Here is a 16,287-nt window from a genome sequence, read left to right as displayed (position 1 = left end):
CTGATTGTCATCTTTCCAGCCATATCTGCTCCTGGGGACGTCTTCACAGTCTAGCCTGGAGCCATTAACACCAATGAAAGAACCACAGGTCACTATAATGGTTTGACACTTGTTCCCCACATTGAGATCACAAGCACAAATGAAAGTGACTTTCTCACATGTGGGAGTGGGACGGGAGGGAGAGCCAGGCCAGTGCAGGCTGTGGATCTATTTGTGGCAGCCCAGGCATGCAACTGTCAAAACCAGACACCACAACAGCACAGTGAATGCCTGACACTCAGCATTCTGAGTTTCCTCTTCCATTTGGTGGGTTTGCTCCTAGATCTACACACTGCCACCAAAGAAAACAAGCATCAAGAAAACCAAGATGATTTCTTGGAGCTGCACCCTGTCCTGATCTGCAAAAGGCATCTTCCCCCCGCCCCCCACCATAGTAGTTGTAGTACATGGGTTGAACAGCCACCTCTGCAGAACTGTCTGGTTTCCGCAGATGCTTTACCCTAAGGTCTGGACCATGACTAGAGCTAGAGCTGTTTGCATGCTGTAAATGCAGAGCGGAATTTCTTTGTTCTTGGAAGTAGGATTTGGGCCATCTAACAGGGCCCTGTTCAGAATATGCATTCTGTGTCACAGCAGGTAATCTGTGGTAGGAGAAATGGACCAACTTCTCCCTGGGGTGGAGTGAAGACAGGGGAGGGCCAGCCCCCCTGGCCTTGGATGTGATCCAGTCACTGCAGTCTTCCACCTTGGTATACCTTGGTATAGGCCAGGGCATTTCTCACCACCGTGGGTCAGGATTCCTCTCAGGACCCACAGATCCAAATGCTACAGCTGGCACATCATGGGGCTGCCTGGCTCCCCCTGTGACAAAGGACAGAAGACCTCAAGCCTCAGAAAAGGACTTGTTTTCTTTCTTAATAGATCCTTGTGCAATTTACTGTATGTTCTAGAAACATCTTATTCTGGTTCTTCCTGGAAATAGGGTAAATTATAGCTTACTATTTCAAATCTAGACAACTATGACTACAAATTCCAACATGGTAACTTTTAGTTTTATTATTTTGTGGGAAACTGAAGATTTCCTATAGCTTCCTCCTTCATATTTCATTTTCTTGCCTCTTTCTAGTACTTCAACAAGAATCACCCCTGTCTTTTGGCTTATCTTTCGAAGGTCAATATTTCTTTCCTTCCTGGCTTGGAATGCTTTCATTTTCCCCCTTTCCTATCTATCTTGCTTCCATTCTTCCATCTAAGCTGCTCCCTCCCTCCTGCAGTCCCAGAGGGATGGTCAGGGAGCAGGGGAGAGTCAGAGTTCCCAGGAGCACACACCGGGCTGGGGTTGTCTCTGAGTTTGAACACCAGTGGGGCCTGAAAAAGTGTCTGTGGGTTCTACACACTATCATGAGACAGTAGGACAACCATATCTGTATAGCAGGGCTTCATACAGAAGAAAACCCCAGTATCTGATAAACAGTAGCATCAGAGGATGCTAGACACAGAGATTCCACACCATAGACCTGATTGACATACATTTGCATGTAGAGTTTGGACTCACATTTTTAACTTGTTAAAGAACATTGTGCACCAGCATTGTGGCACACAACTGTAATCCCAGCATTCTGGGAGGCTGAGGCAGGGGGATTGCAAGTTCAAACCCAGTGTGGGCAATTAAGACCCTGTCTCAAAATAAAAGTGAAAAATAACCATGGCATGTGTATCTCAGTGTATTGGCCCTGGGTTCAATCTTCTGGACCATCAATCAATAATCTGTAATTTAGATATGCTTAATCAGATGAGATCAGGCATGTTCAGCTGGATGGCATAGACTAGATATGCTTAATCATATTACACAGAAAACAGTAACTGGTTAGTCCATTCAGCACATTTTTACTGAACACTTGCTATGTGCCAAGTAACTCCCTCAGAGACATCTATGAATCCCAAATCATAGTCCCTGCCCTCATGGGGTCCAAGACCCCCTTGACATAACCAATGGTCACTATCAGGATTTAGCTTCTAATTTATCATGTTCTTACCAAGCAGACAGCATCAGTTTCCCGTTCTGTGTGACTGCCACATCCTGTTTTCTGGGGTTTGTGTAGGGGACACAGGTGAAGGTCTTTCTCAGAGATTCTCCTCAGGATACTCATTGTCATGTGATTTCCTGTCTGGACCATGCAACAGAGAGCCCAAGAATTATTAACAAGAAGGCAGCCCCATAAGTCAATGTAACTGCAACTCACATATCCAAATGGAAGTAGAAAAATGTTCCTATAAATTTCTTTTCTTCATAGAATTCAGAACCTATGTCTGAGTTTATATTGAAAACTAGCTTTGCTTGGAACTTAAATGTGTAAACAGAAAGAGAACATTGCACCCTTCCTCCACATCTAAAGAATATCCATGTCCTCGTTTCTTTCTTTCTGGAGAATGACAGAAAATAGGAATGATTTAGAATAGAGGACAACCAGCTCTGGTTCACCTAATATACATTCCAGGCAATCTGCTGCCTGTGTACTTCAGTTTGAGGACAGGGATAGAAGACAAAGAACCAGTGTAATGTAATGTAGGGAAGGCTTCAGAAAGGACAAGCACAGGGAATCTCCACTGATTATGGAAAGTTCCAGCCCAACTCCAGAACCTTGGGCAATCTGAACTAAGATAAGCCCTAGAACAGTTCATCCAAGTCACCCCCACTGTCAGCACACACATAGCCTCCTATAGGAGAAGGATTGCATTAACTGCAGATGTGGGATTCCATCCTGACACCCAGCAATTCTGCAAGGCTGGGAGCATAGGCAGCTCTTTCCCCAGGAAGCAGATGGGGTGAACCAAATCATTGAAATGCATTTCCGAGTCTGTCCTCAGGAGGGCTACGTTATTGTTCATGGAGTAGTTATTGAAGTCCTCAGGGATGATGATGGTGCGGACAGGGTACTCTATGTAAGCATTCTTTCTGGGATCCATGTTAGCTATACCAACCACAATGATAGCATCCTTCCTGGAGAGAGAGACAGCAGAGGAATCTTGAGAAACCAAAGGGTAAGGATGCTTTACAAGCCCCTGTTTTTCTATTTACCATATTCTCAACCTAGAATATTCACCGTACTCATCTTCCCTGGGTCAATTTTTACTCACTCCTTTGGACTTGTGCTCTGGGAAATCTTTTCAGAACCTCTAGGCTTGTACCCTGCCTTGTGAGCCTGTAGGAACTTGGAGATGCTTCTGTCTTAGCACCATTTGTCATTCCAACCAAAGATAATCTATTAACATGTTGCTGCTTGTTAACTTTTTTGTATAAACAGGTTTTTTTTTTTTTTGGAGTACTGGTACTGGGGATCAAACTTGGGTCCTTGCACTTGAGAGGCAGGCGGCAGAACCACTGAACTAAATCCCTGGCCCTATAAACAGTTTTTTAAAACATAGTTTTAGTTATACCAAATATGTAACCATAAAATCGAAGTGGATTAAAGATCTAAATATTAAGACAGAAACAGTAAACTTGCTGGAAGGTAAGTTAGGTAGAACTCTTGAAGACATTGGCATAGGAAGGGACTTTATGAACAAATCCTCAGTAGCATGGGAACGAGCACAAAGAATCAACAACCAGGATCTCATCTTATTAAAAAGCTTCTGCACTGCAAGAGAAACCACCAACAGAGCTAAGAGACAACCTACAATGTGGGGAAAAAAAAGTTCTTATCAGCTGTCCCTCAGATAAAGGTTTACTATCTCAAATCTATAAAGAACTTAAAAAAAAGACCTCCCAAATTTAAAGACCCAATCCAAAAATGGGCATCTGAAATGAACAGACATTTCTTAGACAAAGAAGTAGAAATAGCAAATAAACATATGAAAAAATGTTCAACCTCATTGGTCATTCGAGAGCTGCAGATGAAAACAATGCTGAGATTCCACCTCACCCCACAAAGAATGGCTGCTATCAAGAAATCAACCAATAACAAATGTTGGCGGGGTAGTGGGGAGAAAGAATCCTTCTTCATTGTTGGTGGGAGTGCAGACTGGTGCAACAACTGTGGAAATCAGTATGGAGATACCTCAAAGAACTAGAACTGGAGATCCCATTTGACCCAGCTATTCCTCTGCTGGGTATCTTCCCAAAAGAATTAAAAGAATCATACCACAGCGATATATGTGCACCCATGTTTATAGTGACAGAGTTTCCAATGGCTAAAGCTTGGAAATAGCCCAAGTGCCCATCAACTGAAAACTGAATAAAGAAGATGTGGTTTTTTAAATAAAATGGAGTATTACTCAGTCATAAAGAACGAGAAACTAGAGACATTTATAGCTAAATGGATGCATATTGAGGCAATACTCTTAAGTGAAATAAATAAGACACACATGTAAATACTGAATAGTTTCTCTGGTATGAGCAACTGAAAAGTGTAAATAAGGATTAAAATGAATAGTTGATAATGTGAAATAGGAAGAAAAGGTCCAAAGGGGTAGGGGAAGTGGGAGGGGTAGGGGAAAGGAAAGAAGGGAAAGGCAAAAATGCTAGAGAAGGAAAAAATGGAAAGAAAGCCTTTGCAAATAGGGAGAGGTGGAGGGGTTGAAGGGAAGGCAGGAAATGGGGAAAAAATAAGAACCAAGATACATCATATAAAGGTACAAGTTCCCAATGATGAATGTAAATGTATTGTACGCCTAAAATGTACCAATAAAAGAATTTAAGAAAAAAATATATGTAACCATGACTTCTGCTCTTAGCACTTAACATTTTAATACATACATTTTTTTTTGGCACTGGGGATCGAACTCGGGACCTTGTGCTTGCAAGGCAGGTGCCGGAACCACTGAGCTAAATCCCTGGCCCCAAAACATACATTTTTTCAAATGATGTACTCTGTAAATATACTTTGGAGAAGTTCTTGTTTTAATAATGATGGATTTAGCCTGGGTGTTCATCATTTCTTCTTTTGGGAATTATCCAAGGAACTATGAGAATAAGAAGTAAATGCAAATATCATACAACCAAGAGTCACTAGAAAATCCAAAGCTTAGCTTCAGAGGAAGGGCTGACAAGAGCAGGGAAAGACAGCAGGAGTTTGTGGAGTTATAGATGACAGTGCCACACAGCTCAGAAAAAGGCTGGTCAAGATGGTTCTCAACAAAGAAGTGAAAAGAAAACCACCTTCATCACCAAAATGGAGACCAAGTTGGAGGCAACATAAAGGAGAATAAGAGCCACAGAAAATACAAATAGGGATGTAGAAAGTAGGCTGAGAAAAATGACCAAAATGAAATGGAAATTGACAAAGATTTTTAAAGGCTAGAGAGGAAAAGGACAGACTGGCAGTCCAAGGGCGGTATCTTAGTTTCCTGACTAGGACAGAAGACTCAACAACTACAGTTTAAAGGAGAAGAGGTTTATTTGGCTCACAGTTACAGTCCATGATCACCAGCTCTAGGGCAGAATCAGCATGGCAGAGGCACATGGCAGAGGAAAGCTGCTCACATCTGGCAGCCAGGAGGCAGAGAATGAAAGGAGGAGCTGGAGAGGGAGCTATACCCTTCCAGGTCAGGCCCCCAGCGACCTCCCTCTTCCAACCAGGCCCCACCTCCTAACAGCACATTTAGGTATAGAGCTCCCATGATTCAGTCACCTTTCAAAAGCCCTGCCTGTAAGCACACAAGTCTTGGGGCAGGCAGCATCTAGATATAAACCATAACAAAGAGCCAGAAGACCACAATGAAGGTAATCAAAATAATGAAACAGCAAAAATAATTCAAGATATAACTTAAGAAAGTTTTCTAGAAATAAGATTTTTAATCTACAATTTGGAAGGATACTTTACCCCAGGGAAAAAATGATACAGAATAATCCTACTGAGACATATCCTGGTCAGGTCCTGATAGGAAACAGATGGCATACTCAAAATAAATTGAGGAGAGTTCATTAAAGGACTCTTTATAAAGGTTTTGGTAGGACACAAGGAAAAGATGTAGGCTGAAGTCACAACAGGGTGAGGATGCTACTTGTGGGCAGTGGGAAGAGGAAGACAATCTGTAGGACCCCTCAGTGGAATAAAGTCCCTGACCATACTCTTCCCCTCTTTCTGATCTCTAGTCAGTCCTTCTATTGGCCAAACCCAACTGGAACCCGTATGCAAGAGAACCCATACAAGTAAGGCTTCTAGGCCCTAGTGAGGGAGGTGGGGAGGGGGTAGAAAGCAGATCTGGAGAGACAGGTGGGAGAGAGGCAGGACAGCCAGTAAAGTTGCTAGACCTGAGTGACAGAGAAAGAATCCTTGAGCTTCCAGACCAGCAAAGTGAAACCATCCTAAGTTTGGTTATATGATTTATTATCTAATCCAGGGAGCTTGTGAAAAAGGTGCTAACAGCAGGAAGCTAGAGTAATAGGTGTAAACCAGGCTCTCCTGGGTACACACAGATGTGTGCTCACCCTATCTATATAGAGTTAGACTTCTCCACACCAAAATTTAATACCACAAGCTGGGGGTGGGGGTGGAGAATCAAGTGGGGCGCTGCCTATAAAATCCTCAAAAGGAAATAAACTGTGAGTCAAGGATTTCATTCTTAAGTGGTCATTCAGGTTTAAGGACAGTACAATATTTTTTTGTTTACTTGCTTGGTTGTTTTTTGAGACCAGGTCTTACTATGTAGTTCAGGTGGCCCTGAACTCATTATGTATCCCAGGCTGGCCTTGAACTCATGGCAATCCTCTTGCCTCTGCCTCCCACGTGCTGATATTACACGGGTGCACCACCACACCTGTTAGTATAACATTTTTGAATATCCAAAGACAAAGGAAATATGGTTCTGAGCAGCCTTTTAAGAAACTACTTGAAGACAAATTTTAGTCAAGCAGTATGCAATGAAGAAAATCTAGCAACAGGACAATCAGGAAGTGGGAAGTTCATTATAATAATGGACTAAAATCGAAAGAAAAACTTAAAAAGTTTTTGGAGTAAAAATATAAAATGTAAAAGTGCAATAATCAAATATAACTGAAGTTGAAAATTTCGATATAGGTATATAGACCAATTTTACCATTTTATATGACCTAAACGTATTACTTATGTACAGCTAATGTATGAAGTATTACAGATCTCTGAACATGTAAAGGAACTGGGGCAGCACTAAAATACATATATAATCCATTGAAATTGGGTGATGAAAGAGTAGAGAAGTGAAAAGATGGGGATCCTGACATTGACCAAAGCAGAGTCTAAAAAGGATTGTCCAACTCGAGTCATTTGTAGGAAAATGGGTCTCTCAGGAGACCATAACGTTAAGTGGAATACATCAGACACACAAGTTTCAATACAGCATGATTTCCCTTATATGAGAAATCCAAAATATAAATAAATTATAAAGCAAAATAAAAGATAACAGGAAACTGGGAGATAGGTCTTTTGCAAAAGGGAAGGAGACTGAGCGATGGAAGGAGTAGGGAGGGAGAGGAGGGAAAGGGAATTAAAAAAAAGAATTAAGATGTTATGTATGTGTACCAGCTTCCCATGATGAATGTAATTGTTATAAACTACAAACATGTACTAATAAAATTAAAATTTAGGGGACTGGGGATTTAGCTCAGTGGTTTTGGTGCCTGCTGTGCAAGCGCAAGGACCTGAGTTTGATCCCCGGTACCAAAAAAAAAAAAAATTTAAATTTAAAAAATTTAAAAAGATCATCCAGAAAGGAACGGAGGTTTTTGATGTCTTATGTGACATTATAGCTCTAAGATGAAGGCAAAATGAAAGTACAAATTCCCCAAATTTGTCAGTGGATACATCTAAAACAAAAAAAGTATCACATAGTGGAAAGAAAAACAAGAAGCAATAAAAACAGAAAACACTACCTAAAACAGAAACAAGACGCATGAGTCACATACTGAACACCAATTCAGAGCAGAAGATCACTGAGACGAGGAAGGTTCTTGATTACAAGGAGTTCAGTGTATAGACCTCACAGGTATAAATATCTGCAGCAAGTGACAGAGCTCATGAAGAACAAACTACAGAAAATGGGGAAACAAGCAGAAACTTCTTCCTGGTAGGAGATTTAAATTCACTTCTGTCACCAGGACAGGTCAAGTAGAATGCTTCCTGCAACTTTACATGTTAAGTTATACACCAAGCACAGAGAATAGACTTTTTAATTCACCTCCGGAAAAGATTCTCAGGGATAAGCTCAACAAATTCCTAAATAGATCACCAAGCAGTATAACTTGAAGTTAATAATGTTAGGGAAAAAAACCAAGCAAACAAATGCAGATATTTGGAAATGCAGATATTCTGTAGGTAATTAAGTAGCCCAGCTCCATGACACACACCTGTAATTCCCACACTCTGGACAGCTGAGAGGGGATCTCAGGTTTGAGCTCAGCCTGGGCAATTTAGCAACTTAGCAAGAACCTGTCTCAAAATGAAAATAATAGTAAAAACTAAATCCCCAGCACTGACCAAAAAAAGAGGTAATTAAGGTTAAAAAGGTGTAGCTTTAATCCAACAGGCCTGGTGCCTGTTTTAAAGTCCAGATTGCCTTCAAGGGACTATTGGTAGAAAGATGGGTGATAAAGGTTATTCTAGTGAGGTCTCTGAAACAGAAAGAAAGATAATCTCTATAATAAAATGGCACCAAACAAACCAAAACAAAACCAAGTTGGCTGGATCGTGTTCTTAGGTTTTGCAGAAAAGAAGTTAAAGGTGATGACCTTGGGAATCTAACTGAAGATGTTTCTAAGCAAAGTGTAGAAGGTGGACTGTAGTTTCTCCTTACTGCTTATATTAAAATGCAAGAATAACGACATGAATTGAAGAAGGGATTGTTAAGTAAAAATGAAGCAGAATTTAAAGATTTGGTCTATTGCAAAAAAAGAAAAATCATGTCCTGGAGAGAACACTAAGGGTGTGACTGGATTTTAACTTGATAAAGAGATTATGGATTATACCAGGAAAAAAAAAACCCAGCCAATTTGGAAAAAAGGAAACAGAAACAGGACAAAATGAAGAAAAGCTGTCAGAATTCTTGGATTCTGCAGGGCGGGATAATAGAGTGACTATATTGCGTCCTTCAGCAAAGAGAAGTATGACCCTATTGGATTCAGTGATCAGCAAGCAGCACCCCCTGCCCAGGCTCAGAGTACACAGGCCTGGGTGACATGGCTGTCTCCACGGTTTCAATGGATCAGGTTGCCATAGCCCAGCATCTCCAGCACAAGGCCTCCAAGCAAAGCCACAGGGGAAGGCCCACTGCCCAGAGCTGATGGAGCAATGCTGCCACCACAGTGAGCCTAGGGGACACAACATCAATCTAGAAGGGAAATTCTGGAACCTTGAGATCTAGTAAGATTTGCCTTGCTAAGTTTTAGGCTTTCTTGGGACAAGACACCCCTGTCTTCTTTTTGATTTGTTCCTTTTGGAACGGGAATATCTATTTTATGTCTGTCTGAACAATTGTAATTTGGAAGCACATAACTGTCTGGTTTCACAGGTTTTACATTTGGAGAGTAATTCTGTCTCAGGATAAATCAAATCTCGAGTCTCAGCAATGCTTAGTTTAAGTGACATTTTGGACTTGGAGTTAATGTTGCTGGGTTAAGATTTTGGGGGCTATGGAAGGAGGTGAATGTATTTTGCAAAGCAGAAGGACATGAAATTTTGGGATGCTTAGGCAGAATGTTATAGGCTGAATCGTAACCCTCCAAAATCCTAAGTGGAAGCTCTGACCTCTAATGTGATTATTGGAGATAGATGTAACTAAAGTTAAGTGAAGTCCTAAGAGTTGGGCACCAGTCCAAGATGAGTGGTGCCATTTTAAGAAGAGGAAGAAGGCTGGAGATGTTACACAGTGGTATAGCACTTGTCTAGCATATGCCTAGCCCAAGGTTCCATTCCAAGCATAGAAGGAAGAAAAGGGGGAGAAAAGGGAAGGAAGAGAACGGGGAAGAGAAGGGGGAGGAAAAAAGAGAAGAAGACACACCAGGAATGCATACATAAAGAAAAGGCTACATGAAGACATGGCTAGAAGACAGCTGTTTGCAAGCCAAGGAGAGAAACCTCAGGAGAAAACAAACCTGTGGACATCTTCTGGTCTGGACTTCTGCCCTCTAACATTGCAAGAAATGCATTCTGTTGTTTAAGCTACATAGTCTATGATATTTTGTTATGGCATCCTGAGTTGACTAATATAAGAGGGAAAAAGAATTCTCTGTCAATAGATACAAGAATCAATATAACTAGACTTGTAGGTATATAGATATACATGACTGCATTGAGTATGTAAGGGAAAATATCCAGGAAACTGGTGTTGGGCATGGCATAGAGGAGGGAAACTAGTAACTGAGGGACAGAGAGGGGGGAGTTGCTTGTCACTGTATACCTCTGGTTGCTCATCAGCATTCATCTCTGTACATGGATTTTTAAATTAAAAGATTGGGCAGCTGTACAATATTTCATCAAGGGTTCATATTATAATTTATTTATCTAGTTAGACTATAGTCTCTCCCTCCACTATATATGTACATATATACACACTACTTACATACATTATTCATGATATGATATACATAAGTTATATTATATTTAACCATGGTAATTGGACATTAGGTTTCTTTCCTGTGTTTTGTGTGTAATTTGTGGCAGTAGCGTTTGCAAGGTGCTAGCTGAGTGTCTAAGGTAAGGGCTCAGCAGAATAAGCAGTGGGGACATCTAGCATTAAGAATCTGTGAGTGGGGGCAGGGATTTAGCTCAATGGCACCGCACCTGCCTCTCAAGTGCAAGGTCTTGAGTTTGATCACCAGTACCAAAAAAAAGTCTGTGAGTGCCTCTGGATTGCAGTAAAACCAGAATGAGTATCCTTCATGTGTAGAATGGAGGAAGGGTCATTTCCCTTTCCAGTGTCGGCTCCCACAGTCCTCAGAGCAGAGATGATTTTAAGACCCCAAGGCTAGGGCAGAGCAAAGTTGGAGGTAGGAACTAATGGATTGAGGAGCCCGCCTGGGCCCTGAGGTGAGAGTACTGGCCTGTGCTGGAAGGCAGATGCAATGCTGAGGATCCAGAAGTGGCTGAGGATGCAGCTGAAGGCCAGGTGTGTGTACCGTGAGTCCTGCACCGACACCACCCACGGGAACTCCATGGTGCTGACCAGGTTCTCCTCAGATTCGTCCACCAGCAGGGTTTTCTGGATGCCACAACCTGCAGAGGGGGTGCGGGTCTCACTGCAAGGAGCTGGTCCTTGGGGCTACCAAGCCCCCGGGACCCCTTTCCTGTTGGCTGGCTGCCTTGCTGGTCATTAACTCTGCCACCCTGCTTCTTTTCTCAAGCAAGGGGATCTTCTTTGCCATAAGAGGTTCGCCATGGTACCCCCAGTGGACTGTATGGGTTAGGCTGTTGGTGACTGATTTTCAGCCATACCACACTCAATCTTGCCAGGCTCTAGGCTAGGGACTGGGCTAATAGGGATGGATTTCAGGAGTCTGTCACAGAGACATGCTAATGAGTGATGACCACGCAGACAGAGGTGATGAAAGAGAGTATGCCCCGAGGATATAGAGGAGACATGAATTCTGCCCAAGGTTTGAAGTCTGGGAGGGCTTCCCCCTAGTAGTGACCTTTGATGTGACACTAAAGATACTTTCCAAACCATGATACTATGGAGTCAGTTGTCAACTACAATAATATCATTAAAAGACCATGGAGGACCTCTCCATTATGGGACATCATGTGACCAAACATCTCCATTAATGGACCCTTAGAGACTTTGCTGGATGAATGACAAAGCTGGTTGTTGGCAAGATGATGTTGGTAAGGCCACTAGGTGCTTCAGAAACCAACAAAGACAGGATTCCTTATGTGGGGTCTGATTGTTTTTCTTGGGACATTGGCAATCTATGGTACAAGGTGTTAACCAATGTTTCCTAACCCTAAATGTGTGTGATGACTTTCGATTTTCATTCCTTTAAGCCCTAGTTGGCTTGCTCAATGGAGCTTGCCAAATTCACGGAAGACCAGGAGATAGTGAGGAAATCTGACTCAAAGACAAAATATTTGCCCTGAGTCATCTAGCTATGGCTTTCTAGGGGAGAGAGGCCCTTTCTGTGCTTTCCCATCATCCTCTGGTCTCTTTGGAGTTACAAGGAGGCAGAGGAAGTAGAGGGGGCTGAGGAAGTATAATGTGTGTGTGTGTGTGTGCGCGCGCGCGTGTGTATTTCTCTTTAGTCTCCCATCTAACCCCAAGAAGGCAGAGCAGAGCCAGGTGAGATGACAGTGAGGTAGGACAGAGCCTATTAGTCAGCTGTTCCCTTCCCTCTTACCTTTTCTAGGCTGGACTTTTTAATCCTTCTGAACAGCCTAGAGGTGAGGTGAGGAAGGGACCACAGTTGACACATCTGGCACCTGGAGCAGTGGGGGTCACAGTCTGCAGAGCAGCAGTGTACTAGGAAGGCAGGGTGGGCTGAGGCAGGCCTCATGGTGACTCCTCACCCAGGTGCCTTTTCATAGCCAGAGGCTTTTTTCTACCATACTCCTGCGCTCAGAATTAGCCCTGGTGTCAGCTTCAGCAGCCAGTGACCTACATCCATGCTCCATGCTTCACTACATTGCCTGGTTCCTGCCACCAACACATGCTACCCAGAGCAAAGTGCTGTGAGTCATCTTCCCCGAGTTCCTCTCTGGACACTAAGGACCACTTCATTTTCCTAAATGATTTCCCTGCCAGGCCACACGAGCTGCTTAAAGTCACATGGAAGAAAGCTGTGTACTCACTGGCAGAAGAGTGGAACACATACAGCAACACCAGCAGTATCCCTCTCATCTCTGCCATCCTCAGACAGGACTGTTGCAAACACCATGGGCAGCTGGGGAGAGAGAAGGTCTAATGACTCCATCATCTCCGCAAACAAGCCCAGGTGTTTCCTGTTTTCCCCAAAGAGGCAATTCCCACCTCCAGAAGGCCCTGTCTATTTCATCCACCCATAAAGGTTCCAAGACATAGGAAACCAACTCATCACGTCTCCAATGCTTGCATCTATGCAGTAGAGTGGCAGGAACCAGACATCTGGCACTGATACTCAGCTTGAGTTGGTAGGACAACTGACAGAGGGAGGCAGCCTTTTTTCCAGTTTTCTTCTCAATGCAACCCAGACCCCTGGACGTCCCAGAGAGTTGGGTCTCTGAAAGGGGCTGATTTTTGACTTGTGGAATTCGACCTTTGCTTTAACTCGGTAGGCATAAAATGCTGCTGAAAGAAAAAGCAGGGTTTTGGTGGAAGCTCGCCTTGGACTTCAGATCTCCCTGTGATTTTACTCCTATTAAACTCTGCTGGTTTAAATAATTCTAGGGTTATTTTTTCACTAGTAATAGACCCAATACTTTTTTACACAGTAACAGCCCCAGCATTTAGCATAGATCATTCACACAACCACCCCAGGAGGTAGATTCCCTCATGATCCCCATTTTACAGACTCAGAAACTCAGACGCTGAGTAACCACCAAGCCAAGATCACAAACTACCAAGTTGTAGACTTGGAATTTGAGTTCTAGTCTGAATCCAAAGCCCTTGAATGCATTCCCCACACCATACCCTACACCAACACCCTTTTCTCCAACAAGCCACAGTGGTCTAAGGGACCCGTGCACGGTTCTAAGTCACCATGTTCCCCTCATGACACTGGATGGTTCTTGTCCTCAGGGTGGTCCTCAGGGATCTCCTGTGAACTCTTCCACTAAAGGAGAAATGAACCTGTTCTGACCTTACACAGGAGAGCTCAACAGAGGGTTCCTTCTAATACCTCAGGAAGAATGATGTTCCCATGTGACATCGTGGTTACCATGGCATCTCCAAGCAAATGTCTGGACATGGGGACTTAGGGGGAGCTGGAATGAAAAGGCTGTTGTTATGTATGGAGTGGGGGAGTATTCTGGAAGCCACAAGCTCCCCAGGTCTGGCTGAAAAGATTTCTGTTTTGCTAGATCACAGAATTCCCTCTGGTCATGACCACAATCCGTCTGCTTCACTCAGTACTCACCCTGCATCTACACAAGTTAGTCAGTCTGCTAGACTGAGGAAACCCACAATGAGGGTGGGTCTGGGATTTTCAGTGCCTGTCAGCATTTTATACTTTCTTTAAGGCTTGGTTCAGTTTTCTTTTTTCTGTTTTGGTACCAGGGATCGAACTCTGGACCTTGCGCCTTGCGAGGCAGGCTGTGGCACCACTGAGCTAAATTCCCGGCCCAGTTCAGTTTTCTTTAGCATCCAACCCCTAGCCTGTAGGTCCAGCTAATCTAAGCTTTTCCAAACTGTAGGGTCAGCTGGGATCTGCCTTGCAGCCACTTGAACAACTTTGGCTTCAACACAAACATTTGCCAGGACTCAAGGAAAGTATCCACCACATTGTGGTAAGCTGTAACACTGTGGAGCCACTGAGGGCTCTTAGGCACCTGGCACATCAGAAGAGATTCACTGAACTGACGATGGCTGAAGGGAGGGAGGATGGCAGATAAGAAGTGCAGCCTGTGTTAGAAAGAGCTTTCTGTCTCCTGCCTACATAGTGCCCTTGATGTTCTGTGTGTCTCCTCATCCTTTATTACCCTTTCTTTTGGTACTGATTATTGAACTCAGGGCCTCAACATTAAGTTATATTCCCAGCCTGTCCTATTTTAAAAATTTTGAGACATGCTTTTGCTAAGTCGAAAGTTTGGGCTCAAACTTGCTATCCTCCTGCCTCAACCTCCCAGAGTGCTGGAATTATAGGCTTGCATCACCTTCCATCACACATTTAACCCCAGGAAGATTTGGCTTCCATTGGGGAAAGGGAATGGGAAGGATTTTTGACAGTGGGAGAAGTGGAAATTACCCCTTCCATTTCTTTGAGATCTTAAAGAGTTTCATGACTATTTTATCATTCATGATCCACAATTCCAGGGCAGGATGATGAATAAGTTTTACAAATAGAACATGGTGACTCAGAGTAGGCAAGTTACATACTAGAAAGTGGCAGGGAAAGGGCTAAGCCAGATCTTACCAACTCCAGGGTGTCAAAGCATCTCCAAGGCTGGGTAACAGCATCACAGATCTGTTTCACTGCATCTTCTCCAACTTTGAAGTTTTAGTCTTCACATTAAGTCCTCAATCCATCTGGATTCAGTGTGTGCACACGCACATGTGTATGGTGTGTGTTATGGTTTGAAATATCCCCCAACAAGCTGTATTGAAGGCCTTGTTCCCCTGTGCAGCAGTGCTCAGAAGAGGGGCCTTCAGGAAGGTGATCATGAGGGCCCAACCTCATCATCAATGGATTAATCCAATGATGGATGCATAATTTGATGGCATTATTGGGATGTGGTGAAAACTTTAGGAGTTCTGATATTCCTGGAAGGGACTATCTTGTTCTCATTCCCTGTCTCCCCCCCCCCCCCCCCCACCGCCTGGATGTCCTGAGGTAACCTCTGCAAAATGCTCCTACCACCATGATCTCCTGCCTAACTCAGGCCTTAGCAACAGAGCCAACCAGCCATAGAACTGAAATGTCTGAAAGTCAAAATGAAGCTTTCTTCCTCTAAGCTGTCCTCCGTAGGCATTAATATAGAAATCTGACTACACAGTGTAGATCTACTTTTTCCTACTGGAAACATGGCTGTGCCAGCATCATCTGTCCCCAGGTCTCCAGTGTGACTCTGCTGCATATTAAAGATCATGTATGCCTGGGATTGTTTCTGAGATCTGTGGATTTGTTACACTGGTCATTGGTCTATGTCCCTGTGCCAATCCAACTCAATCTGAAATATAGCTTTCTATAAGTCTTCATATCCAATAAAGCAAGTGCTCCTACCCAATTATTTTTTAGGAGTATCTTTACTATTCTTGGCTCTTTGTACTTTCATATATTTCAAAAACAACTTGACACCTTCTTTTAAAAATCCCTGCTAGTATTTGGATTAGAGTTGCATTGCTTCTAAAGATTAATTTGAGAATAAATTAATATCTTCTTATCCATAAGCATGATGTTTCTTTAATTAGAACTCCTTTATGATTTTTCAATAAAATTTTATGATTTTCTGCATAGACTTGGTACTTCTTTTGATAGAATTTATTCCTAGATATCTTACACATTTTTGGTTGTAACTGATGATATTTTTTCTTGTAGTCATACTTTGTAACCACTTCTTACTAGTCTGATTTATGGTAGCTTATAATAAATTAATAATAAAATATATTATTTCTAATACTTTATCTTTAGATAAGTTTGGGTTTCCCATGTAAAGAATTATATCACCTGCAAATAATGAGAATTGTGTT

General features: G+C 42.7%; 1 protein-coding gene across 1 annotated transcript; it reads right to left on the bottom strand.

Moving 5' to 3' along the window:
* Nucleotides 1-154: 154 nt before the first annotated feature.
* On the bottom strand, nucleotides 155-12,942 carry Prss54 (serine protease 54). Its single transcript, XM_021256972.2, is given in 7 exon segments — nucleotides 155-406; nucleotides 408-757; nucleotides 760-861; nucleotides 2,037-2,168; nucleotides 2,743-3,001; nucleotides 11,015-11,186; nucleotides 12,756-12,942. Coding segments are annotated over 7 exon segments (1,155 nt in total). The 5' UTR covers nucleotides 12,814-12,942; the 3' UTR covers nucleotides 155-324.
* Nucleotides 12,943-16,287: the final 3,345 nt, after the last annotated feature.

The sequence above is a fragment of the Heterocephalus glaber genome, unplaced genomic scaffold (genome assembly GCF_053883595.1).
Source record: "Heterocephalus glaber isolate CG9 unplaced genomic scaffold, H.glaber_assembly_v1.0 deba00000071, whole genome shotgun sequence".
In the NCBI taxonomy this organism is placed as follows: Eukaryota; Metazoa; Chordata; class Mammalia; order Rodentia; family Bathyergidae; genus Heterocephalus; species Heterocephalus glaber.
The sequence above is the reverse complement of the archived record's forward strand: the minus strand, read 5'-3'. Positions and strand labels throughout refer to the sequence as shown.